Source organism: Dermacentor albipictus, chromosome 1 (assembly GCF_038994185.2).
Source record: "Dermacentor albipictus isolate Rhodes 1998 colony chromosome 1, USDA_Dalb.pri_finalv2, whole genome shotgun sequence".
NCBI classification, from domain to species: Eukaryota; Metazoa; Arthropoda; class Arachnida; order Ixodida; family Ixodidae; genus Dermacentor; species Dermacentor albipictus.
The window spans coordinates 311,824,697-311,850,933 of record NC_091821.1 but is presented as its reverse complement, the minus strand read 5'-3'; the positions used below and the strand labels follow the sequence as shown (position 1 = coordinate 311,850,933).

Sequence of the window (26,237 nt, the reverse complement as noted above, 5' to 3'; positions counted from 1 at the left end):
GGGCAATTCCCTGCTACACTATTGTACTGCTATAACTTAAGGGTTTTAATATTAAATTATGGGGTTTTACGTGCCAAAACCACTTTTTGATTATGAGGCACGCCGCAGTGGAGGACTCCAAAAATTTCGTCCACCTGGGGTTGTTTAACGTGCACTTACACTTAAGCACACGGGTGTTTTCACATTTCGCCCCCATCGAAATGCGGCCGCCGTGGCCGGGATTCGATCCTGCGACGTCGTGCTCAGCAGCCCAACACCATAGCCACTGAGCAACCATGGCAGGTAACCTTAGGGTTTTACAGCAGAGTTTATCTGGTTTCTGCATGCATTTGGATTGAACGTTTGGCATGGTTCCCATATGACTTATGAGTGCAGTAGCAGCAACAAGTTTGCAGTGCAAGTACATATGCTACAAGAGATGTGACCTAGTAAACAATGTTGTTCATACAATACAGAAAAAAATGAGAGGACAGCTGCTAGCTTTATACAGCACATACTCTATTTCACTGCACTTTCTTGAAATCGCTTTGTCTGTAGTGCTACAAACAACTAGCCCAGCATCAAGCACTGTAGAACATGTAACTAAACACAGCTTGGCATCAGTATTAGAAACTTCAAGTGCATCCAAAATTTGTGCGTGTCTACCAACACAGTCACTTACAGTATGCTCTCCAGGCAATGTACTTGTAAACTCCCAGTGCAAGTTAGAGGAAATAACATAAATGGGACTACCATGAGCAAGTTTGCTAAAGCTCACCTTTCAGGAAGTTGCAAGAATGTGTTGGCCTACACGTAATCTCCAGATGGTAAAAATGACCAGACAAGATTGGCATAATGGCAATAAATTTTTTGTGAAACAATTAGCACTCTCTTACAAACACTCCTTGGAAGTAAGGCTCGTTTTCTTGCTTAAACAAGGCACACATCATCGATGGTCTGAAAGATGTCATCAGCGTCATCTGAAAATACATTAAACAAACATAAAACAGGAAATGTTCATTAGTCTTCATTCACTGTTTAACTGCCGGAGTGCCTGAAAGGTTAACTGAGAAGGAACTTTAACTGTAACCCCCTTAAGCCATAAAATTAATAGCAAACTTCCAGCTGCAACTTTTCCTTTCTTTTATTTTGTGTGCCTTTTTGCAATTATTAGATCTTCCATTTTGAGGAAATACAGTTGCTGACGAATTTTTCGGACCTCCACGACTATTTGGACTTCGCCTTGGCCCTGTCACCAAGCATGTGGATACAGAACGGTGACTAAAGTTTCAGACGCTGTATGGACCTTTCAGACCAGATCTCTCAACCTCGATTTTCAAGCAATGATATAAAAACTATTAAGCAGACAAAAAAAGTTGACCAGCCATGCTTTGTCCAAGCTTATCTGAAATGAGCCTACTGTAAACAGGAAAGTTACAACACAGGATGCTGTCACGAATGCTCCTTAGATTCATCTGGTTTAACGCTGTAACAGTTGAACATTTAGCAAAATGGAGCTATAGTTCAGAAAAAAATTTAAAAGTGGCATAATACGAGGAAGGCAACTTATGAAGTAGTCAGTTCAGGGTTCTTATCTTTTCATGGCTGGTAACCTAACTTTACTGTAGGTGCTGTTTGGGCAAATGAAGTAATATAAATGAATAACCTAATAAACAGAAGTAAACAGAAAAATAAATGAAGAAAAGAAAGTGAGCTTTCACTGCCACCCTAATTTGACAGGAGTTTTATTCTGGAAGCAGGAACCAAAATGCTGTCTGATTTAGTCTGATGCCAAACATCAGACTAAATATGACAAAATGACAATGTTAAGCATCTGCAGGACAAAGAAATGTGCAAAGCTGTGCAAGCGATCATGATAATAAAAATGAAACATGTCTGTATTATGATCACACATACCTTCCAGCCATTGAAGCTCTTCCACACTTGTGTCATTATCATTTGGGATCAACGAATTTGAGGAATTTGCACCAGCTGCAGCATTCGCTGATGTACTAGTTCCATTATTCATCATACACTTTGTTGGAGTTGTACTGTTTAAAGCAGACTGTGATGCAACCTGCGACACGCTTGCAGCAGAAGACTTCAGCAAGCTGATAACAGATGACATGTCACATGATGGCTTGGGACCTGAGCTTGCTGCCGAGGGCCTCACTGGTGGCTTGTACGCTGGAACTTTTGGGAGGCATGGTGAGGTCAGCGGACCATCAAGCTCGATTACATCCTCCTTTAACCATGCAATGGGCCTCTTTGTTCCTGCTCCCCGAGCTAATGCAGGTCTTGCACTTATGGGGCTGTGTGATGTACGAGCTGCGCCTCTTGCTGCAACCCATGTTCGCCCCGAATTTATGCCAACATTCCTTGGTTGCAATGGAGCATCGGTATTTCCCTTGTTAGAAAAGAGACCTGGATTTGCACTTTCCTTGCCCTGAGTCCACTGTGCCCTCCCATTCCTTGAACCATGAGGTATTGGTGAAAAGTTCCTGGCACATGATTCTAGGTGCGGGGATCCACAAGAGCCCCAGCTAGAGTTCTGGTGCTCTGAACCCCTAGTCTCATGCTTGGCAGCATCTTCGAGAGCTTCACGCTCCAGCTGAGCACAGATGCCTTCCAAGTCTTGCAATGTCATGGGATTTACATCGATTCTGCTCACATCAGAGGTGCCATCTTCAGCACAGCTGTAGATTTGTACAATGTTCTGCTTTGTGAGGACAAGACAATGCTGGCCTTGGTCATTGACGTAAACACTTGCCTATGGAAAAGAAAGAATGAGCTGCATTACAATTTTGAATTGTTGTGGTCTGTAGCATTTGGGTATGACTGGCGCCAATGTTAATTTCAGCCTTGAGGCACAAATAAAATTTATGTGCGCTGCTTTCTATGACATCCACGTGTAAAAAAGCAATTCATGCATAAAGATCCACTCGTTCGCACTATGCTTTTTTGAAATGTAAAACACAAAGTATGTTTATGGCATTTCTACAAGAGTGAAAGTGAAAGAAAAGAAGCAACGAGAAAAAGAGAGGGTATCCTGCTATTAAATTAATCCCATAACTCTGTGGCTGCACCATTACGACATCCTTCACATATTTTTATACTTCTTGATCACTGTTTACATTTAGGCAAACCACTAAAGAACAAACAAAGATATTTCTTTCATTGCTTGGCTATTTCACTATCACTTTATTTCCTTAAAGACCCCATCTGGGGGTATTACATAATGGGTGGGTTACAAAGAATATGAAATACAACGAATATAAAAGGGACACTGTTATTAGGCGTAATGCGAGGCAAGTGCTCCTATGAAGGCAAGATGAGCTGGGCATAGAAACGATGCTGTGCATAAGGCCGTTCGTCTTTGGCTGTTCGAGGGAAAAAGGAATATGCAAAAGTGATAGTACACGTGTGTAGACAAGCTACGTTTAAGGAATGTCCTAGGCAATGGGATATGTGTAATGGTGGCAAGATATATGGTGCACAATTAAGTACACTATGGTAAAATTTATGAAATAATGATAAGCTGGCAATTAGACGGCGATGGGAAAAGGTTTGTGTGCCAGATTATGCTCTTAACGAAGTTACGCTGATATCGTATGAAAAAGCGGAGTGAATGAACCAGATGGCACGATTCTGAAAAGCCTCAAGGGTGCTGATGAGGAAATTCTGGCGACAGCTCCAAATGGCTGGTGCGTATTCTAGTTTGGGTTGTATTAGTGTCTTATGAGCTAATAGTTTCACATGCTGTGGAGCATTTTTTATGTGATGTTGTAAGAACCGAAGTGATTTGTTAGCTGATGAGGTCACGTTAGTCACATGCACATACCAGTCGAGATCATTTGAAATGGTAACACCCAGGCACTTATAATTAGTTACAGTCTCAACTTGCTGGTTAGCAATTTCATATTGAAATACCAGGGGTTTACATTGGCGAGAGAACGACACTGCTTAACATTCAGTAGGGTTGAGGACCATTAACCAACGTTAACACCAGTTTTGAATGTTGTTTAAGTCGTCCTGAAAGCGATTTCATCATAGCACTTGCATGCTTGGCAACTACCATGTTGGGCAATAAAAGAGACAGTCTCACCTTCACAAGAATAAAGGCTGCACCTGCTTTCAGGCAGGGCTTGTAATCTTGACAGCTTTTGTCAATAGTTGCCAGAATCTCACCTAGTGATAAAGCATTTCACAAAACTAAGTTGAAAATGGCAAATAAAGTAAGACGAACTTGAATGTAGTCACGGATTTAGCTTCAAAAAAGAAATGTATTGAAACACTGTTACTTACAATAACATGGTAAAGCCGCTTTTTGCACACTTTACTGTTTTTGCAGGTTTCTCTCACAATTTAACTTTGCTTTCTATTCACTCATGCCTTTGCTACATTAAAGAAACACCAATAAGAACTAACATATATTAATAGAAGCTGTAATATTAAGTGCCGTTTTATAACTGGCCAGCCATTTCAGTTATCTTCTGCAATGTTAGGATTTAGCCTTGTATAGCCAGCGTACTGGCTAAAGTAGTATTTTTGTTGAAAACCATCCCCAAGGTTTTCTAAATTTCACAAATGAACTATTTCTCAGCTGCAGCCAGTGTAGCAAGCGACTTTTGCTATTACACTGTACTGTTGTGGTTTTACCTCCAATCAATTATGTTCTACTCATACGCGCGTTTTCTTTTGCCTGAAGTGTTCATTGCCAGCACCACTTCAGCTGTCCTCTAGGTATTATTCAAATAGTAGTTCACATAACATGGAGACTGCAGCATTTAAAATGAACTAAATAAATTTGCCATTGCCTGTGTTTGCAGAACACCTAAATGACTAACGCAAACATCCATTGCTGTACCTCCATAATGAAACATAGCAACAATCTACATTTTTTTAGTATTCTTTAATTTTTCATGCACCAAACACACCACCGAGGATTAAAGCATAGCTGATTCTCCACAGCAGAGAAACATGACACAGCGCTACGCCATTGACCACAGGACCTGAACTTTTGTACACATGCTCTCATGTGAAAACATGCCTGAAAGAGCTAGTAGGCATTGGCATGAGAGAAGTATGTATGCGATTGAGGCCAAATACTCCTCTGATCAGGGAATTGAGAGAAAGAGCCAAATAAATTTTTTCGGTTAACTAAAGAACTGATACGCTTGAAAGTATGTTTTTCTTGCAATGAGGATAATTAATTAAGTGGCTTTTGTTTCATTGCTTAATTCTGCAGAGAACTGAGCCGGTGAGAGGCACATCAGTAGGGCAGTACAGATGGCTACGCGTATATGCCGACTTGTTACACGTGTGTTGTGTTGAGCTATTCAACAAGTAAGCAGTAGTCACAGTCGGCAAAGTCTAGGAGGGCTTGCAAAGCTAGCTTGGATATTAAGCAAAATAATAATAAAACAAATTAAAAAAAAAACGTGCTGCAACTTAGCATGCGTAACCTAGGTTTCCAAGCAGGAAAACAAGATTGCTGTGCTACAGCTTGACAAGGGGAGCTAGCTTAGTCTTGACTATCAGGAAACGAGTCTCTCTGTGTCACTATGAACAAAAACCTAAAAAACAGCACAAAAGGCAATATAGGCAGTATTAATCTGTTTATTCTTTCTTTTAAGGATACAATCACTCCTTGACCAAAGCCATATTGGAAAAACGGAAAGAGGCACAGGATAAAGTATTCTTGGCAGAACCTATCTCACGACCCATGTCTATGTAAATGCGATTAGCATTAAAGCAATCAAGTGACACCTCCCATTGCCACCACCAAAACGCAATGTGTATGAGGCTTGTATGCAGCCACTCTCGTGCTTCCCTCCGAACACACTGCGCTGTCTAGGCAGCTGCCACGAAATTTGCACGTGGCACCAGTGTCAATATACATTCAGACAAGATGGTCTGAATATATATGTCATGGGATTGATTACGCTTAGTACGGGAGAAATATTAAAGGATTTTTTTGTCTTTGAAAATGACATGCACCCAGTGGCACATACCCAGTGATGCAAGCTGGTCTGACAGTTGTTTTCGAACCCTGTTCCCTCAGTGCAGCAGCCCGATGCTGTACCCATTAGACTATTGAGTACGCAGCGACTACCCAATGACCCAAATTAGAGAGAAAATGGTTCAGAGACCTACACAGACAGATAGGTAGAAAGATGTTCCTGTAAAGGTGTGTGAAATTTCCAAAGAATGCTTATCACATTAAAAAAGAGTCCGAGGTTGCTCTCATGGATGCAAAACGAGAGGCTCTATAAATGCACGTGATTGGGGTCCTACTTGTGGGAGTAACTACCAAATCTTAGCAAGACCATGGCTATGCTCTTTTGTTCTGGCATGCATTGCTGCAGTTAGGACACATCTTGGCTTGGTAGTCTTGGCAAGACCCTGACCTATATGTTCCATGTCAGTGCCAATGTTAGCATGTGCAACCATCTGTCTTTGTCAGCAAAAGGGGGGAAATGTTTCAACTTTTCAAATAGGTAAATAACCCTTGTCTCTGTCAATGATCACATGGTTAAGTTCACTGTCACTATCTACTTTTGAAAGTGTGGTTGTGTACAACTGTACAAGTGTCAAATATTTCACATGCTGCACAGTACACCACGCAATGCAATTGTGAAGTGAGGTAAGGTAAAGAACCAACTGGCCTTTGAAATGATGTAGTGTTTTCAGACAATAAAGTTTATTTCAATCCAATGATAATACCAGTGCCAAAGAGGAAAGAGTGGGAAAAATTTCAATAGAGGTTTTTTAGCAGACAATGCAGTCAACATTTCTGCAAACACTTGGTTTTTCTTACCTGTTCCATCACGAAGTGTTAGAATATTCTTTGCAACATTCTTTATAGATGTGCAGAGAACTGGCACTTTACCACGGGGAAGCTGCTGTAGTCGTTTCTGTAATGAATACAAGAATGTTTGGCTCAATGGAGGCACATGGGCGGATGACACTATTTTTTCAAGAAAAATTATGAGGTTTGCAAGTACTATTACTCACAGCCATGGGTGTGTCTTACACATGGCTAGAGAGTTGGGATTGTGCAATGAGGTGCAAGTACTTGAGGCTTATGCATTTTTAAATGCAAAGAAGACAAGATAGCAGTTTGCTGCTTCTATGTATACTTTTATGTATTTTGATGGTATAGATATCAATAATAGTTAGGAATAATAGCTAAGCTTATAAACAAACAGCTCTTATCATGTCTTTATAGAACTAGAAATGACTCTTAAAACATTTTCTAAATTTTCTAACTTTTTGCACTCCTCATATGGAATAGGTGAACAGATTAGTTACAATACCATCTTGAGGACCCAGGCAATGGAGTACTCATTGAGGTTACTATCTTTCAAATCTTCAATTCCGAGGTCCTGTCTTAAATGTTGCCAAGGAGAGAGTGGATTGTCTGCTTCAGCGCTCCATGGAGTGCAGAGTAAATCCTGCAAGAGTACAACAAATAATGGGCAAAGGAGCATGACAAGACTCGCAGACTGCAACCTAAAATAAGTGGCCTATATTGCGCAGTAGCAGCACTTCTTTATTTCAACATAACCAGAGTGTTAATTCATATGTGTCACTGTTTAGTTGGGAATATAACCACATTGTGACTGAAATTATGTTAGCATTGCATACCTCAACCAAGGAACAACTTTAACCATATTACTGCATGCAAAAAACATGTACTAACTTGCATGGGGCACATAAATAAAAGCAAAGTTAGAACTGTCCGCATAGACATTAAAACTGATGTTTTCACCTTGTCCGGCAGGACTGCACTGCAGTGGCACCAAAGTGAAGTGTATAGCATGCATGTTTGGGAAAGGTCGTTGGGCGCATGGCTAAAACGTGCACTACTGCAGCTCTCACTATAGTTATGCATAAGTGAAAGACTTCCCAGTGAACCACTATATCTGCTGAAGATCACGTGCATTACCTACAAAGCATGATACTATCTATTTATTGATGCACTGGCAGGATTACAGTTATGTCCAATGTTGTTTAGTTGCTCAGGCAATATGGGAAATCACAAGAGTCCTGAAGATCTACACGACTCTTTTTTTTTTTCAAGTGAAACGTACGTCAGGTGGTTCTGGCTTCCTGGAGTTTGCTTCACCGGTGGTCATTCCAAAACCAGAAAATGACAGTGAAGGGCGCTACAACCAGGGCAAGAAAAAAAAAAAGAACATTAGACAACTACAAAAAGGCACGTTGTAAGGTGCTGCTACGTTGCTCGCTTAGCATAGTAGTTTCCAAGAAAGAAGTCATTTTCCAAAGCCACACATTAAATGCCCACATGAAAATGAGGTGGGAATTTCCAGCTGGAAAATCACTTTCCAGCCTGTTTTCTAGCTGGAAACAGCTCCCCAAGCTGGAAATTTTCCATATCTAGCTGGAAATGTCATTTCCCAGCTGGAAGTTTTCCATTTCCAGTTGGGAAGTTGCTATTTCCAGCTGGAAGTTTTCCAGTTTCAGCTGGGAAGTCTTATTTCCAGCTGGAGATTTTCCAGTTTCAGCTGGGAAGTTTTATGCCCAGCTGGAAATTTTCCAGTTCCAGTTGGGAAGTCATATGTCCAGCTGGAAATTTTCCAGTTCCAGTTGGGATAAGTTATGTCGAGCTGAAAGTTCTGCAGTTCCAGTGGACAAAAGTAATTTCAGCTGCATAAAGGCTGTTCTACATAACTGCCTTGAATGTGCTGCTGTAGTTAAATATTTAAAAGCAGATCATGCCAAAAAAAAGCAGAATGCATGCCAAACACATAAGGTTTGGCATGCATTCATAAAGCTTGTAAATTTGCTTATGTGACTACATGAAAATTAGAAGTGCGTTATCATTGCATGCATTCTATGATACACAACATGGAGTAAATGCAGATCAATATACTTCCAGATGAATAAACTCGCCTATAGTTATGTCCTAAGTACATTAGAGTGCTGCTTGTAGCCACATTGAATGTCAAACAGCAAATTTATTAGCTCAAGAACCGCGACAACAGTAATGTAGTGTGCGGCAAATACATATGTAATCTGTGCAAGAAAACATTCACATGCATTTTGCTTTAAAAGGCACGTAATGAAAAGCAAGTGTAAAGCATATGTTGGCCATATGAAAAAACAATCAACCTGCAGACATTTGAAAGAGAAATTACCAAGTGATCAATAGGGAAAATTAAATTAGGTTCTACATTCAAATGTATTGCTCAGCCCCTAATGTTATTCTGGCCAGATAACATATGTCTGCATAACATTATAAGCATGCGTGCCAGATCATGTGGTGTTATCACTACTAAAATGAGAATATACAAGTGTAATTTTATTACAATGCTTTATTGAATTGAATTTGCACTTTTTTCTCCTTGCACGCAAGGTGAAAGGCTGAAGGCTACATTGCCTTACAAATGCCTCTACTACTGTTACAGCATGGCATACAAGCCAATGAGGACAATTATGAAAAATAGCATAGTATATAGCTTTAATTATTGAACAACTCACATATAGCAAAAAAGGTTCTGACAAATCGTGGTATCTTACAAACAGACACACAAATGTATATATACATATATCTATACACAAAGAGAAAGAACAGATTTTCAATACGTAATGCAACATCACAGAGCAAGAATATTATGAGAGGTGTGCGAGTGGTGGCGCCTCACTGTGCTGAGGGTGCGCCGAGAACTTGCGTGTGTTTTGGCCATCCTCCGAAGGGCGGCACTAAATGTTCGGGGCCGCCAGCTCACTCTAAAGGGTGAAGCCACACCGACACAATATTACTGTTCGCATTCGTCGCACGCAGTTGTGAGCACTTCTGTGCGTTGAGCTGGTATAAGTGCACTGCTTTTGCACAATTTATTGCAGTGTGAATTGTTTTGTGAACCTGTTCACCCATTTCTTTCTCACCATGACAATCTAAACAAGTGCATATGAAACCAAACCAATCAATTACCAAACAAGTACGAGCGAGAGCTGACGAGAGCAGAAAATAATACGAAACGACTGGTCATAACAATGCTGTTATGAATTTAAGGATACCCTTCTAGCTGTGCAATAGAAAAAAAAAGAAGAAAAAAGCTTTTGCCGATGTATGCCAATCTGAGCAGCTCGTATGTTGGGCAGGGAAGCTGTATAAGCGACTTCTCAAACTTTCTGGTGCAAGTCCTATGGCTCCTATCCCTGTTCGAAATATACGACACTTTCCAAACGCTCTACTATATTTCATGCAATTCCTTCACTACACCTGAACCTTTTCGGATTGTTTGTGTGGGAGCTTTAATTATACAGGTAGCTAAGCTCTTGCTCTTTATTTTTAAAGGGGACTGAATCGATTTTTAAGGACCTAGTTTTTTATGGTGCAACGCAAAGCTCACCCTCGGTAGTGTTTACATCTCGATCACTGTGCACTTGGCATCTCTCAGTGATGTGCAGAAAATGTGCACTTTAACATCTATCCCGCTGTCAGAAGATCAACACCTGCCTGTGCAGTGCTACTTTGCATCGGGCCCTAATATACAGAGGTGTGTTGTCTATGGCATTGACCCAGAAGACACCCCTGAGATAATATGTCGTGAATTGACCTCCACGACACACAGGGTGCTCGCAGCTAGATTCATGGGCAAAAGCCGTACATGCTTAGTGACGGTACAGGGCCCTCAATGTATCCCAGAACGGTTTTATTACTATGGTTGCATATTGCGACCTAAACCATACCTCCCTCGAGCAATATTCTGCTACCGCTGCTTTCAACGTGGACACATGCAAGCATTTTGCCCACAGCGTACTATTGATCCAGAAAAGCTCACACCAGAAGGCCAACCACGATATCGATGTGGCTTATGTAAATCTGATGAGCATGATTTGACAAGCACAAATTGTCCGACTAAACAGAAGGCCACAATCCGGATACGAAAGGCTATACCAAAAACGACTATAGTAACAACACACAATCGTTATGAGGTTCTTGCAGAAGAGCCAGAGATGCTCCTGGCAGAAGAAGAAAAAGCCCCAGAAACACAACTGTATTCTTCTGTTCTTAAACGTGGCAAGCAGTCGCAGACAAAGAAACAGAAATTACCGGAACCTCTGCATCAGTCAGATGATGACCATGATGACATTGACGCTCGGATAGACGCACTGGCCAGAGAGATTGAGCGACTACGCAAACATAAAGAATTGGTAATTCTGCGTCGTCAGAAAATAGGACCGACACGTGACGCTTCAACCACTGCTAATGCCACCGTTACGCCTGGATCCCGTCCGGCACCACAGGTCAACCAAGCTGTTTGGACAGCAGTTTTAGATCAACTCGCTCAGCTAACGTTACTCATTCAGAATTGCCTGCATCATGGCTAATTCTCTGCAGCAGCTGTCACAGGATGGAATTCTTCAGTGGAATTGTCGGGGCCTAAACTCCAAGTTAGGAGAAATTAAGACCAAGCTTCAATACAATAAGCTACATGTGTGGGCACTGCTTATTCAAGAGCATAATAAGCTATGCTCCCTAACCAATTTTAATGGGTACCATAACCCATCTATTAGAGATAGATGTGCTACTACAATGGCTTCAGCTCCGGGAAAAGCTGCAGTTTATATATCATCGCAAATTGCTCACACAGTGATTGACCTGGAGCCATGGTGTAGTGGTAATCAAGAAGTTGTCGGGGTCCTGACACGACCAGTGAAGACTCCTGTCATTCTAGTGTCATTCTACGCCAGACCGCAGCGCACACGTTTGAACTTGGGGTGGATAGCCCATCTCCGGTCTACGTACCCGGGAATTCCTATTCTCGTGGGTGGAGACTTCAATGCCCCACATACAGAATGGGGGTACAAGTACAACTCCCGAAGAGGATACCAAGTTAAAAACATCATGAGCGATGCCACTTTTACACTGCTGAACCATCATGCTGTGGCTACCTGTACTGTGCCCGCAGTATCTAGAACAAACGCCCCAGACCTCACGTGGTGGTTGGGTCCTGGAATGCCGCAGTGGCGGGTGGAACCAGATACATGGGGCAGTGATCATATGCCAATAATAATTGGTTTGCACAGAACGTGCATAAAGAAAATTCGACGATGAGTAACAGTCACGCATTGGGATAAGTTTCGGGAATCATCGACTGATAAAGTACCCTCAGAGCCCTCAGAAATTCTTCCCGCTTTGAAAGAACTGCTACGGAGGAACACCACTGTAACCACAGTTGACGAGGAACAACCTCAACCGGACCTCACCCTTTTGCAACTTTGGGCAAAGCGACGTCAGGCAGAATTGTATGTGTCGAGAAATCCCGATGCACCAGGTAGCCGTACACGTGCTAACCATATAGCGGCGAAGGCGCGTCAGCACGAAAAGCAACTTTCTCGACGACGATGGTATGAGTGGTGCGAGAATCTTGGATCGGGCATTGGAAACAGAGCACTTTGGCGCACATTCCGGTCAATGGAACGCGGTCATAAGCAACCTGACCCTGCAGCGAGCGTTAGGTTGGCGATGCAGAGTGCGCCGCATCAATTTGCAGAACAGGCTGCTAGAGCGTTTTTCCCGAATTACGACCAAGCGTCACCGATAAACTGCCCCGAAATTGATGAGTGTGACACAACTTCCATATCCGATATATCCAGCCCTTTCACCATGGCCGAACTAATAGCGGCGATTGAAACTTCGAAGAAACGAACAACACCTGGTCCCGATGGTATTCCTTATGAGGTTTTCAAGAACATGGAAGGAGCAGCTCTCGACGCACTTCTTCAGGCTATTAATAAAGTATGGGAGACTGGAAACGTTCCACCTGATTGGAAGCACTCAATTGTTGTCGCGATTCCGAAACCAGGAAAGTCTCCAAATAGCCTGCAATCTTTACGGCCAATTTCACTAACCTCAACTGTCTGCAAACTCGCTGAAAAGATGCTGGCCACACGAGTTTCCTGGTGGCTTGAACGCCACGATAAATATCATCCTGCTCAAATTGGATTCCGTTCTTACTTGGGAACTGAAGACGGACTTTCTATCTTATCAGACGATGTTTTACAGGTTTCTCCACACAGTCACGCTGTGCGCACGGTAGTAGCAACAGACATAACGAAAGCTTATGACAATATAGACCATGAAATCACTATATCCAACCTCACCGACCTGGGACTTCCACCGCGGGTGATAAGATTCATCTGCTCATTCCTTCAGAATCGCACATTTGCGATTAGAGTAGATGGAAGGCAAGAAGGATACTTCACATCGAACAGAGGAGTCCCACAAGGTTCGGTTCTGGCTCCTCTTCTCTTCAACGTTGCTCTAATACCTCTAGCCTGACAACTACATCGGATTCCAGATGTGAGGTTCTTAATCTATGCAGATGACGTCACTTTGTGGTCCGTGCATAAAGATATATCTAGACAAACTCAACAGCTTCAAGAAGCCCTTGATGTGCTGAACAACTACGCTCGGAAAGCAGGATTGGACATTTCCGCCCAAAAATCAAGCTATGTTGTGGTGGCCAACAAGAAAGGACGCACAAGAATCACGCAGCACCCCTTTACATTTAGACTCGGCGCAGTGACAATCCCTGAGGCTTCTGAGGTCCGCATACTGGGTCTCGATATTCACCAATCCGGCAGTGGTGCACACTGGCTCCGTAAAACCAGACAGAGTTCGACAAAAACACTTCACCTTATTCGTCGCATTGCAGCAAAAGCAGCTGGAGCTCGTACCGATGTAGCTCGACGGTTGGTGCGTGCAGTCTTGCAGCCACGAATTTTATATCAAGCACAATTTCAACGGCTGACGTTGGCACAGCTAGCACAGTTGGAGACGATTAATCGCGATGCTATGCGCACAATCACAGCACTGCCCCGCATCACTCCGATACCAGCCCTACAGGAACATGCCCAGCTCAACACAATTGCAGAGCTCATTTTGCAACGTGAAAAAGCACGTGAAATAAAAAAGCAACTTATTCCGGCTGTTGCTGCGCTGCATGCTCATTTTCACCGCGGCTCTCGGATTGACAATCAGCCCTGCCCAATGCCTCCCTGGGAATTCACCAGCATCACAACTAATAAGCCAACGAAGTTACGACGCAGCGATACAACAGGTACTATTGACGAACACAACATCGTCGATGCATCATGCGTTAACACCTGCAAAGTCTATACGGATGCTACCATTCTCCCAGACGGCGGAAGGACATCATTCCCGAGTACAACGCATAATTTCATCAGCGGCCACCAGCGCTATTTATCTACGGAAGCCAGCGCTCTAGTAATGGAACTTCAAGCCATCCACGACGCTATGCAAGATGCGACATCTAAGCTGCCTACCATCAAGCAACTAGACATCTTCACGGATTCTTTAGCGGCTATTCAGGAACTCAAGAAGGTCGATAAGGCGATGGAAATCTGCGAGAGAATACACACTATGAATAGTAAGACAGCTACTTGCGTCAAGGTACACTGGATTCAAGGCCATTCAGCGAACCCTCACAACATTGCTGCTGACCAGCAGGCACACTGCCCTCCTAATCCTGATCCTCCACCTATTCCCCTCCCACCCCAACCCCGTAACTCGCTGCGAGCCCGTAAAAATGTTCTCCGGCAGGACACACGCGCTCTTATCCCACCGTGTGTCTGCTCCCTCCCCCTTCACCTTACTAGGGCGGAGGAAGTTGTGCTTAGGAGGCTTCGGGCCGGGGTGGCCCTTACACCGGCTGTTGTCTCAAGGTGGAACTGGTCGCATTTACCACTGGGTGCTACGTGTCCATACTGCTCCGTTCCTGTGGTGGAATCAGATGCATACCACCTAATATGGACATGTACGGGTTTACAGTCGGAACGCTCGCGTCACCTACTGCAAGCCGGCCTCCGCTACAGTGTGACAACCAGCTATGACCGCTGGATACATGATAACAAATTTCACAAAACACTGCTTCAATTCATACACAACACAGGCCTCACAGCACACATATAATACACATATACGCTCCAACAATTATGCCTTAAGGGCAAGCCTTCATCGCAATAAAAAAAAAAAATAGTGTTTACATCTGCTGCGGTTACTTCCAAAAGTGCATGGATGTTTAGTAAAGAGAATTTTTCGATCTGAGCAGCCCCTAAAAAATTAAGAGCCCCTCTTCCAGCAATGCCGAGAAGTGAGAGTGATGTCGATAGCCCGCCTCGGAAACTGTTAAAGCCACCCATTGTTCTGCTTTCACAGGAGTGAGTGTAACTGTCGCAACTACCTACATTTTGACCTTTTCAACCACTCTTGGAAATAAAAAACTGGTGCAATAAATTCGTGCCATCGTACAGACATTTCTTTTATTTGCACCATGTTTTTCCTCAAGTACACTCCTGTCATGATTGGCTGGCCCCCATCGTTGTTCTGTCGATAGACGAGCCAAGCCGACTCATCAAAAACGAAGGCAGCGCCACTTTTCTGATCACTACAAATGAAGGCTTATCTGCACATTGTAAGTTAGGACAAACTTATAATAATAAAAGGTATACTGCATTACAATACTAATAAAAAGAGCAAGAACCGCATACACTAGGAGAAGGTCAAGTTGTGGACCTCTTATGCAGCTTCATGTTTTCACCACATGGACCGCCAAAAGTCACTTTTTGCTACTTAGTGATGGACTATATAAATCCACATTTAATGAAAAAAACATGGCTCGTTTTAGCCACTACAAGAAGGAATCATTTTATCAGCAGGGTTATCTTGATTCATGTACTGAGCAGTTGTCTGTCCCTTTAAGCTTTGTCTGTTTAAGATTTTGGAACGATAACACAGCACAATAGTACTTGGAGCGCTGTTTATCAATCAGGAATTGCCTTTCTATGACCACTCATAGCTATTTATCAGATTACAAAATAATTCTTCACTGCCAAAAGCAAAGTATATGCAAGGGCGGGCATGCTCATCAATCTCAAACAGCCTTTCATATTGTTGCTTTGCAATGTTTATGTGTTCAGTTGGCATCAAAGCATTGACTGAGTACACATTTGACATTATGTAGAACCGTTCAGTAGAGCCATGTCTACAACAAAATATTCTTTTCACCTTAGCATAAGTACCATCAGCCAAGATAACGGCTGTGCTATTTATTCTCACGTGTCTAATATACTTCTCTGAAGTAATGATGGCACCGCTCACATTTATTCTCTTATACTCCACTGCTTCAAATCCAAGCAATGCTGAGTGAGCACGGAGAAAACTGTTGGAGACGGCTTCACCATTTCCCAAAGGAACAATTTTGCCAACTATTTTTTTAGACTTCGCTTCTATTAATGACAATGCATAGTCAGTCGCCAATGCCTTTAGGGCAAACAAACTGCTGTGAAGCAGCAGCCGTGTAGCAATTTGGAGGGCTACTCCATTAGAAGAACTCACAAGTCGCAGCAGCTTGCCCATGTTCACTTCAAAACTGAAACATGAGTGTGCCCATAAAGGGCCAAAGAGGACCACCGACTTTGGGATGTGAAGGAGCTGGTGCACGTTATAGGTCATGTTCTTCTGACCGTAAAGAAACTCGACACCAACTACAAACTCTGTGAGAAATCGGGCACTGTGCTCTACGTCTAACAGTGACACCGAATCTTTCAAAAGGAGAAACATTCCTTTTACAAGGAGACCCCAATGTTCAAGATACTTCTTTGGCAGTACATTACTGAGGCACGGCATGCTGTAGTACAGCAGCCAATATTGCCACTCAGATGCTTTCCAGTACTTTCGTACTGTCAGTGCCCTTGGCTGACGGCTGATGCACTCAGGCATTCTGATTGAGAGAAGTCTTTCATTAATGACTTTCATTGTAGAAGGACTTCCGCAATAATAGTCCATTCCACACTCTGACAACCATAACTCGGTTATTTGCCTGCTAACACCAAGCAACACACAGTGCATGTAGTCAGGGCACCAGGACCACACAGGGCTAAATCCAGGCAGATTGATTAAAGGAGAAGGGCCTTTTACACCCTTCACCGTGGAGCCAGTGTGGCAGGCAGCTGTCATGTCTGCCACTAGCTCTTCATCTGTGCGGTCAGGATGAGGCTCGCTTAAGCAGTACTTGACTGTACCTGCATTGCAGAAAAAGAAGTGCCAAGGTGACATTCACATCCAGTACTGACCGTGTGCCAGCACGTAGTTCAACAAAATTAAGAACAGTGTTTTTAACCTACAGTTAACCTAACTGCTTCATAAAAGTAAAAATGCCAATTTTTAGTGATTAGTGATTTCACTCTGCACAAGAAGTTATATTACAAGAGACGAAGCTATAAATATAATGACAAGCAAGTGGCACTGGTGTATCATGATAGTAATCTGATTATATGTTAATACATGAGATTCATAAAACGATGATTCTTCTGGCTACTGCCAGTTCACATTCTACTGGGTTCTGGGTGCTTTTATACACCTGCTAGCGTGTGAAACTTATTGAGCTTCACAATCGTACTGCACTGCTGGGTTAAAGTTGAGTTGAACTTCAGATAAACAATGAATCTGCCGATGACACATGTGAATGCTATAATAACGAGGAAGACAAAATATACACTTCTTGTATGAAACTTACCATCTACATTGTTGCCTGGATGGTAGCACCAGCTGCAGCCAAAGTAGCCGTTAAACTGCATCATGTGCTGCATTGCTGCTCTTGCGGGTGAATCTGCACAGCAGCAGATGCAGAACACCTGCAAAACGAACAATTACATAGACAAGCATAAATATATATATATCTAGACAAGACATATATGGTAATTGCACATCAAGGACTCTTACTTTAGAGCATATCTGCGTGTCGTTGAATGTCCAAGTTATGCCACTTGTGTTGAGCTTCTGCAGCTGAATGACAAAGGCTTCCAGCAGCAGCGTCATGTTTGGATGTTCATTTCCATACCACAGTAGCGGCATCATTACGTTCTTCCAACGCAGTAATGGTGGCAGTTCATTAAGGGTTATTTGAACTGGCCATATGCTGTATTTTGATGAATTGAAGACGGGGCTGCCATCACAATTTACAGTCACTGTCAAGTCGTGTGCAGCCATGCCAACTTTCTCCCGCGTCACTCGGTACTGCGAGCCGTCTGTTATGTCACTCATTGAAGTGCTTCCAGAACTTTTATGCAGGCTATCCATCACTGCAGTACCAGCTGTTTTGCTAGAAAGCACGAACTCCAGTTGCTTTTTGATAGGCAGGCTCACAAAAAAACTGCCCGAACGTACGAGGTCACGTCCAACATATTTTGAATGGCACAATTGGCACTCAGCCTGAAGTCTTCGTCGTTCTTCTAAACTACCCTTCGTTTCTCCAAGCGACAGCTTGCAATGTGGGCAGTAAAAGTGAAACACGATATCTGTGATATCGACACCACAGAGCTTCTTGAACAAATATTTGCTCTCAGGGAACGCCTTTTTGCCTAAAAGGTTGTTGAACAATTTCTGGATGGCCTCGATTACCGTCCAGGAGAGGCCGTACTTGACAGCGACGTCCAAGAGCATCATGTAGGCATCGCCCCGGGTCAGTGTCCCGTCATCATTGAACGGTTCAGCTAAATCTGCGTAAAAGGTGTCATTACTCTCCGAGGACACATTCTCAGATGCATAGCTGTCCTGAGGCGGTGTACTTGGTGATGTGGCACCATCGTCCATTCGGAATGACGCAGATTCATTCAAATCTTCGTCGCAGTCATCACTAAAACTAAAGATTTCCGGTGATGTGCCACCATCGTCCATTTCTTCCTCGCAGTCGTCACTAAAAAATTCTGGAGATGACAGTTCGCGCTCCTCGCCATGCTGATCGTGCCGAGGGTGCAACGAACTCTCCGGTGAAGGTGCGGGTTGAGGAATGCGATCTTTCGCCCGTGTATGAAGAGGCGACATGGGTTGCGAAGCATTGCACGATGAATTGTGAAGGCGCCATTTCGTTGTCTTCGGTATGGAATCACTTGATCCCGGATCCAAATATGTCTTTCGTCTCTTCGGTGGACCCATCATATACACAATCTGTGCCGAAGCGTGCGAGACTGAAAACACTGCAAAAATATCTCCACTCGCGATGCTAGCGTGATATTACTAGTAGCCCTTAAACGACCGCACCAACCGCATTGCTTTGTAGAATAGACCACGACCTACTGGAACTCCAGACCTGCACAGATATGCGGCTTCTATGGGAGCAGCTTGCGCCCACTTTCGTTCAACCGACTGCCGTAGGTGGCGCTTTTATAACCTGTTCGTCTGCTGCGCGGTGGGCGGCTGTACGGCGTTGTAATTAGTACGGAAGCTGTTGTGTTGCTACGAACTGCTTCTCTAGTTGACGATTTTTGCTAACACAGTGACAGAGATGTCACAAGGCTTTGGTCGGTCACCTGACTTCAAAAGTTGACTGCCCGAACCTACAGAATGTCGGAGCGCGTAGTCCGCTGCTCTCTAAAACAGCGTTAAATAGCCGCTCCCACTGCCTTTTTCAAGGAGATTATTATAAATCGCATTGTGTATAGAGTTCGCAACGTGCCCAACAGTTTCATTGTACACGTTGTAAAATTCGCGTCTGCGCTCTTTAGAAACTTGAAGCCACCGTAATGTTCGACGACAGAACGATTACCACTCATTTTAACTCTTAAAAGTTGTCCGTGAATGCGTCACGAGTTCAAAAAGTGAATTACGCACACAGCTTCACTGCGTACGTATCTTCAGCACCACCGTTATTCTGCCGCCGTACTACGCGGAAAAGCTAGCTTTACAGTTTTAAAAGAGTTCCGTGACACGATTTTTAGGCCTGCACTGCAGCACGTGTTAAAGCACTGGGATCGCGCTTAATTTTTTGAAAGCTTTCTACTGAGCTAGACATCCAACGATATTAAAAACAAGATATGCTCACCTCCCCTTGAAACAGAATCGATCAGACTATTGCACATATCGGTTGGAGGACTTACTAGTGAATACTTTTACTATACTTTTACCAGATCATCTTCCTTTCAATACGGCACACAGTAGTAAATCCTAATGTCATCTACGACATTAGGCTGTCTGTAATCAACTAAAGAAAGCTAGATTATCCTATAAATCTTCTTAAGACAATTTTTCCAGTCTCTTAAGGAGGCTAGGAAAGGGAAATTTATGCCGTTGATCTAGCATTGCAGCGGCCACCTATGCTCGTTGTTTACATTTCTTGCACCGCTCATCGTCTTCTAGTTTCATTATTCAAACGCAAAGCATTCGCAAATATGTCTTCTTTTGTATATTTGTGAATTTATTCATTTACCGCCAAAACAAGCGCTTTGTGCCTGCCGAAATGGCAAGACAAGCGCTGAACAGATCGCAGAAGCAGACGACAGTGAACAGTTTATGACTAGCGCCACTCTGCTCGTACGTTCTTTCCCTAGCGGCAAAAGGGGCGAACTAGACCAGGCGTGCTGGAGGAGGGAGATCTGTGCAGGTCTGTAGTTCAGTAGGTCGTGGAATAGACACAGTATGGCCATGGTGGCTAGAGCGTACTACTAGTGTTACATCAAGCTGCTACAAGCAGCGGCCGTGTGGTCATACTATTTTAACACTACATGTAAAATGCTACCGAAATCCAAGCACAGTTATTTATCCTTAATAAAAAAAGCACAAAATAACGTGTTCTTTGTTGTTCGTGCGTATTTTTTTGAATACCTGCGGATTACATTTTGAAATGCCCGTTGTTAGCAACCATGAAATCCATGACGTTTTTGTTTTCGTCACTTCCGCTTCCTTCCTTTATGTTGGGTCTTTATTTTATGTCGCAGTGGCGGCGTGGTTGAACCGTAACAGCGTGTTGGAGTTCTTGGCTTTTCTTTGCGTCGCTGCGGCAGAAGTTCCTATATAGTATGTTCGCGTGCGTGCGTTTCGTAGAGGAAATTGGCAACAACCAATTGTATACTATCCCGGTTAAAGATATTATAAGCTTTAACCCCAAAGATGAGTCAGATTTTGACAACCGGACAACCTACAGTGCGTATTGGCGTGATCCATCTGACAAAGAAAACAGCGGTGAATACGTTGTGCAAATCTTGAAACTTGCAGGTGAGTGGTTTGTGTTCGTTTGATTAAACGCGTTGTGACTTTTTTTTTTTTACGCGCATTCTATTTCTACTAATTGGGTACGACTGTTGGCACGTGCTTTGACAGTGCAATCGAAGCAGTGCTGTAGGCATAAAACGCTGTAGGCCCTTAGAACAACTGCTCCAGGAGGGCACATAATGCCTAAGGAAGGCACTTGAAATTGTCTACATCAATGTGTGTTGAGAAAATGATTGTTCTTCCGGCATTCGTCCTGTACTTATTTCGTTAGCGTTCTTGGAAAGTAATTAGATCGTCACACTGAGCCTTTTTTTGTGTGTGTTCTCAAACACCTAACATTTTCTGCGCTTATTACGTTACTGCGATGATATTTATGCAGTCGAATAGCGATGTCCTGGGCAGAGAATCGCGTGTCGGGATTAGCTAGGCGAGGGGCTTAACTAACGACGGCAAATCGAACTACAACGCCGAGGGAATTGCAGCCGATTATCTAGAGTCGCATAGGAAAACGCGTCCTGCTATGTATGGGCATGAGAGATTTGCATCAAGGTTCTGTGTAATACCGGTGTCACATTGCCACTTTCGATCAGGATCGAGCTGCACCGGTATCGAAATTATCGACCGCGATATTGCTGCATCATTGTTCAATGTGGTCACTAATATAACGCTTAGCTGTTTAAAATGCTCCATATAGCTGCATTAAATGCCTTTGTAGCTTACTGATTATATATGCATTGCGCTGCCGAGCTCGAGCTCGCTAGTTCAATCGCGGCCGTATTTCATTGTGGGCGAAGTTCAAAAATGCTTGTGTAATTAGGTTTGGGAGCGCACTGAAGAGCCCCAGGTTGTCATAACTAAGTTGGAATTTGTCACGTAAAAACAGAATTATTTTGTGAAATTTGCCCAATTGACAAGGTAGTATATATGTCATCTCTATTTTCATTAGGTTGGTATGATTTGTGTAGCACTGTGCATGACAGATAAGTATGCCTTCATTTCAATTGCATTTCAGCATCAAAAAAGGAGATGCAGCGGCAACTTGAGCTGAAGCGACCTCAAATACCTAAGCTCAATCCGTCTGATGTTGATTCGGAAGGGGAGGAGGAGCAGGCAACAAGAAAAACAGCAAGACAGGTTACAAAAGCAATATTTTCATGGTCCCTTTTTCAGTAAAAATATAAGCCAATACGAAACTTGATTGTCACAGTATATATGCATGTCTTGTTGCAGGAATTGCAAAAGCAAAAACAAACGAAGGCTGCCGCTAGGAAGCAACAGTACACGAGTATTCTTTCGCGGTACACGCAGCACATTGCTGAGAATGTTGCAGACGCAAATAAAGCAGAACATGCAAAGGTAGTGCGGGAACTTTTCCTGGGGTGCTAGCCATATGCCTTTATGTATTACATGCAGTGTTATGAAATTTTCCAGCTTCCTACTTCAGGCACTGGTGCTGCAGTGGAGAAAAGCACCATAGCACAGAAAAAGTCCAAGCCTTCTGCAGCTCCTGCCGGAAAGGTGCGAATTGGTTTTTACCTTTCCTGTGAGCCCTTTCCATATTTAGTCTGGCCATTTGAAATCATGTGCAGTAATATGCTGCAATAATGCACATATGTAGTTGTCGGTTTACAAGTCCTTCTTTAGGACTATTTTCTGCTTCACTTTTTATATTTGACTATGTGCATAGTCATGGGGTTACTTTATGGTGCATCTGTTAGAGGCCTGATTGTGCAACAGTAATATTCATTTTTATTGTGCAGAAAATGGCCAAACTTGCAGCCAGAGAGTCAGAGTCAAGCTCTGACTCTGATGAAGCATTAATTCCGGCAAGTCAGCTGAGAAGTGCCATGAAGGAAATAAAGTATTGGAAAATGCTATTTAAACAAGAGCAGAAAAACAATGCCGCTCTCAAGGAACAAGTCGAGTTCCTCGAAACTAAAGTCGTGAGCCAGATGACATATTGTGAGTTAACAAATTTACATTTTTCTTTTATTCCTGACCTTCATTGCGGCTATATGTAATGAATTCAAGTATTGTGTTGTTAAATAAGAAACACCTTTGTGTTCACAGTTCAGGAAACCCTGGACACTATCAGGGAGGAAGCACGTAAGCATGTGATGCATTATTGAATGCTTGATTGCACAAGAATATGTAGAAATAACGTGTTTAGACACACAAACATGTGCTGTATGCCAATGTTCCTGTGGTATTTTCAGGAGCAGAAAGAAGTGTGCAGATGCCTCCACCTCAAGGGCCTCCTCAGTGTGATGCGCAAGACACATGTATGTGTAACACTGTTGTGCCAAGAAACTGTGGTTGCTTCGTGGTTTGCTTGCAGAAGCAGACTTCATTCAGCATAGCTTCATAACACTGCAATGCAACTGCATGTGCAAGTTTTCCATGGCTGCTGAGAAGTGTTTTACTATTACCACAGAGTAGCAAGCCATAATATCAAGGCCACCCTTTTGATACATTGTGATGTCTCTACTAATCAAGCAGGCACTAGGCACCGTGAAATGCTATAAAAAGGCATAATTCTGCATTCTATTCAAGGGCAGTTAATTCCTTGTAATGTTTTGCTTTGCTGTACGCAACAATAGGTTGACATTTGTGTGATGTTGGCAGCTTTCCTGTTGATTGCAAGCCTGTGTTGAGTTCTGTACAGAGAATTTATCGTGACCACCTATTTGTCTCTTGTTGCCTAAATCTGCTATCCCTATGCTTAGCCTTATTGAGTATGGTTCAAAATTATATGCAGGCATTACAACTGGGGAGCCCGGTTGCCCAGAGGAGCTCGGGGTGCCATCTGGTGAAACTCCTGAGTATGTTGCAGGTAAATGTATACTCCGGTTGTGCTTTAACAAAGTTTACTATTGTGCTGAGGCACTTGCCTCCTACCCTTTTCAGATTAGAGTTTTTGTTATAACATATATTTAAAAAATATTTATTAGCAGGTCCTGAAAACTCATCACAGGAGTGTGCATTACCATCATTTACTGCTACTCCTGATGGACGTGTAAGTAGTCCTCAAACAGCATGCTGAACACTTCATTTGCTTAAGGCTCTTTATAACCTTTTTTTTTTCATGTCATTTGTTTTAGTTCCACCTCTGCAACAACATTTTTATCACAACCGCACAAGCTGCAAAGCTTTTTAGCAATAAAAAACCTTCAATTCTTGTGCGGGAAGCTGCACAAGTTATTTGGGGTATTGAAACCCTAGCACAGCGCTCGATAAGTGGTAGGCTGGGACCAACAAGACACGGTGAAGGGGAGCCATGCAAACAGCTAACACCTGAAAAGTTGGATGCGGTGTTTGGTGAGCTTTTTTGGGGGGCGGGGGGGGGGGGGGGGTAGGGTAGGCTTATGTGCTTGAACTGTTCTTACTAACTTCTTTTTTTTTTCCTTTTAGCATGCCTGTCCCACTGGGGAAAGAAAAAGAGTGTCGACACCTCGGTGGCATCAGGAAAAGTCCTGCGTGTACTGAGTGAGAAAATTCAGGACGTTAAAAAAAAGCTGCGCATTTGAAGTTTGGATGTGCTAGCACAAGGCTGCATGACAGTTGAAATAAAGTATTTTCAGTTTTACGATCTTGCTTTCATTTACTGTGTACCTGAGCTGATGAGAAATTTCTGTGAAGGCACTCCAATAATCACAGATGAGCCAGCTGTAAGCTCTGCATTTTTGTTGAAGTATTGAGAAATCTATGTACTTCTGTACGATGAGTTAGATATATTGCCCTAAGCTAATGGCGCCTTATTTATTTAGCCAGAAATATTGCTAACAATAGCCTAGGCCTTATTCCAATTCATTTACAATCAGCTAGAACTGCCTACCATTTCCAGCTGGAACTGGTCGACATCCCGGCTGGAAATAAAAGGTTCCAACTGGAAAATTTTCCATTTCCAGCTGGAAGTAAGAAATTTCGCCTGGAAAATTTCCCATTTCCAGCTGGAAATTAAAGATTCAACTGGAAACTTTCCCATTTCCAGCTGGAAATAAATGATTCCAACTGGAAAATTTTCCATTTCCAGCTGGAAATAAAAGATTCCAACTGGAAAATTTCCCATTTCCAGCTGGAACTGGTAGACAGCCCAGCTGGAAATAAAAGATTCCAACTGGAAAGGTTTCCATTTCCAGCTGGAAATAAAATATTCTAACTGGAAAATGTTCCATTTCCAGCTGGAAATAAGAAATTCCGCCTGGAAAATTTCCCATTTCCAGCTGGAAATTCAAGATTCCAACTGGAAACTTTCCCATTTCCAGCTGGAAATAAATGATTCCAACTGGAAAATTTTTTATTTCCGGCTGGAATTTGACTGGGAATGTAGCCTTTCTAGCTGGATATTTTCCAGCTGGGAGGAATTTCCGGTTTCATAATCCAGCTGGGAATGGGAACATTTTCACCTGGGTGTGCACGAAACAAACGTGCGGGCATAACTCACTAGAGTCGCACGGCATACTCACAGACTTGGGAAGTATGCCAGCCGGGCCTGGGAACTTCCGCTTTCTTGGCACAGCCTCATGTTCTTCTGGGAGCCAACCAACTGAATCGTCATCAAACATATCCGATGGAATCTCCGGTAGTATGTTGGCGTCGGGGTCTGAACACGAGCGCCTATTTCCTACCTCTCCTTTAGGCTCACTTTCGTTGGCACACTCATCAAAATCGTCGTCGAAGCAGTTCTGAAGGTCCTCAGCGCACAGACCCGTGGCAACAAACAAGTTATCATCGGTTCTCTTTTCGGGCCCTGTAGTGACCGTTTTCTTACAATCATCGGCGGTTGCTTTGTTGCACTTTGCATGCGCCTCGGGTACTGCAAGAGCGCCGCCTCTGTTCGAGGCGCTGCTGACTCCATTCGTGTTACTAAATGAGTTGTTGTCGTCGCTGAACTCATCCCAAAAGTTCTGCAAAATTCCAGACCATGCAAATAATGACACACGAAGCCAGCTGTGCTGGGCAGCGAAAACTAAGGTAGCAAGGATCGAATGTTGTTCAGTGTACTTACGTCGTCAATTATATTAAATTCATTAGCATCCTTAGGGAGTGACATGACGACAGCCTTCGGCGACAGTGAAAAGTCTCACATGAAAGTCGCGACAATAATTTGCGTGCTCTACGATTCGACACTCTTTGCGCGCTCAAACACTGCGCCAAACAGCGCCATCACGCAAGATGCGAGGCGAACACATGTGGATGTAGGCATTTCGCA

The 26,237-nt window shown here is 43.2% G+C and overlaps 3 protein-coding genes across 4 annotated transcripts; 1 reads left to right on the top strand and 2 right to left on the bottom strand.

Moving 5' to 3' along the window:
* Positions 1 to 826: 826 nt before the first annotated feature.
* Positions 827 to 26,217, bottom strand: LOC135905067 (uncharacterized). The gene is made up of 8 exons (XM_065436052.2): positions 26,034 to 26,217; positions 25,492 to 25,932; positions 8,076 to 8,150; positions 7,299 to 7,436; positions 6,800 to 6,896; positions 4,085 to 4,167; positions 1,897 to 2,749; positions 827 to 959 (listed from the first exon to the last, which is right to left on the bottom strand). The coding sequence occupies exons 1-8, from the start codon at positions 26,076 to 26,078 to the stop codon at positions 910 to 912; spliced, it is 1,782 nt and encodes a 593-aa protein (XP_065292124.2). The 5' UTR covers positions 26,079 to 26,217; the 3' UTR covers positions 827 to 909.
* LOC139054501 (uncharacterized) lies at positions 8,922 to 19,098 on the bottom strand. Its single transcript, XM_070531560.1, has 3 exons — positions 17,762 to 19,098; positions 17,556 to 17,673; positions 8,922 to 17,061 (listed from the first exon to the last, which is right to left on the bottom strand). Exons 1-3 carry the CDS (start codon positions 18,974 to 18,976, stop codon positions 15,821 to 15,823), a joined length of 2,574 nt encoding a protein of 857 aa, XP_070387661.1. The 5' UTR covers positions 18,977 to 19,098; the 3' UTR covers positions 8,922 to 15,820.
* Positions 20,768 to 24,614, top strand: LOC139057345 (BEN domain-containing protein 5-like). 2 transcript variants are annotated; one of them, XM_070535338.1, is made up of 11 exons: positions 20,768 to 21,028; positions 22,038 to 22,159; positions 22,256 to 22,381; positions 22,457 to 22,543; positions 22,786 to 22,987; positions 23,096 to 23,131; positions 23,242 to 23,307; positions 23,784 to 23,858; positions 23,980 to 24,041; positions 24,127 to 24,343; positions 24,437 to 24,614. In XM_070535338.1, exons 1-11 carry the CDS (start codon positions 20,833 to 20,835, stop codon positions 24,550 to 24,552), a joined length of 1,305 nt encoding a protein of 434 aa, XP_070391439.1. In that variant the 5' UTR covers positions 20,768 to 20,832; the 3' UTR covers positions 24,553 to 24,614. The 2 variants fall into 2 exon arrangements, with proteins under 2 accessions (XP_070391439.1, XP_070391437.1); XM_070535336.1 differs by having other exon boundaries at positions 23,977 to 24,041.
* Positions 26,218 to 26,237: the final 20 nt, after the last annotated feature.

What these genes read in the sequence shown, in the direction of transcription:
- LOC139054501 (XM_070531560.1), bottom strand. Translation starts at nt 18,976, where the DNA reads ATGATGGGTCCACCGAAGAGACGAAAGACATATTTGGATCCGGGATCA. An exon ending in ACACGCAGATATGCTCTAAA is followed by an intron (nt 17,674 to 17,761) that starts GTAAGAGTCCTT and finishes TTCGTTTTGCAG; the next exon opens with GTGTTCTGCATCTGCTGCTG. An exon ending in TCCAGGCAACAATGTAGATG is followed by an intron (nt 17,062 to 17,555) that starts GTAAGTTTCATA and finishes TCTGCAATGCAG; the next exon opens with GTACAGTCAAGTACTGCTTA.
- LOC139057345 (XM_070535336.1), top strand. Translation starts at nt 20,833, where the DNA reads ATGTTCGCGTGCGTGCGTTTCGTAGAGGAAATTGGCAACAACCAATTG. An exon ending in CTGCAGCTCCTGCCGGAAAG is followed by an intron (nt 22,544 to 22,785) that starts GTGCGAATTGGT and finishes TTTATTGTGCAG; the next exon opens with AAAATGGCCAAACTTGCAGC. An exon ending in CACTATCAGGGAGGAAGCAC is followed by an intron (nt 23,132 to 23,241) that starts GTAAGCATGTGA and finishes TGGTATTTTCAG; the next exon opens with GAGCAGAAAGAAGTGTGCAG.
- LOC135905067 (XM_065436052.2), bottom strand. Translation starts at nt 26,078, where the DNA reads ATGTCACTCCCTAAGGATGCTAATGAATTTAATATAATTGACGAC. An exon ending in AATTTAATATAATTGACGAC is followed by an intron (nt 25,933 to 26,033) that starts GTAAGTACACTG and finishes GGAATTTTGCAG; the next exon opens with AACTTTTGGGATGAGTTCAG. An exon ending in CAGCCTTTATTCTTGTGAAG is followed by an intron (nt 2,750 to 4,084) that starts GTGAGACTGTCT and finishes TCTTTTCCATAG; the next exon opens with GCAAGTGTTTACGTCAATGA.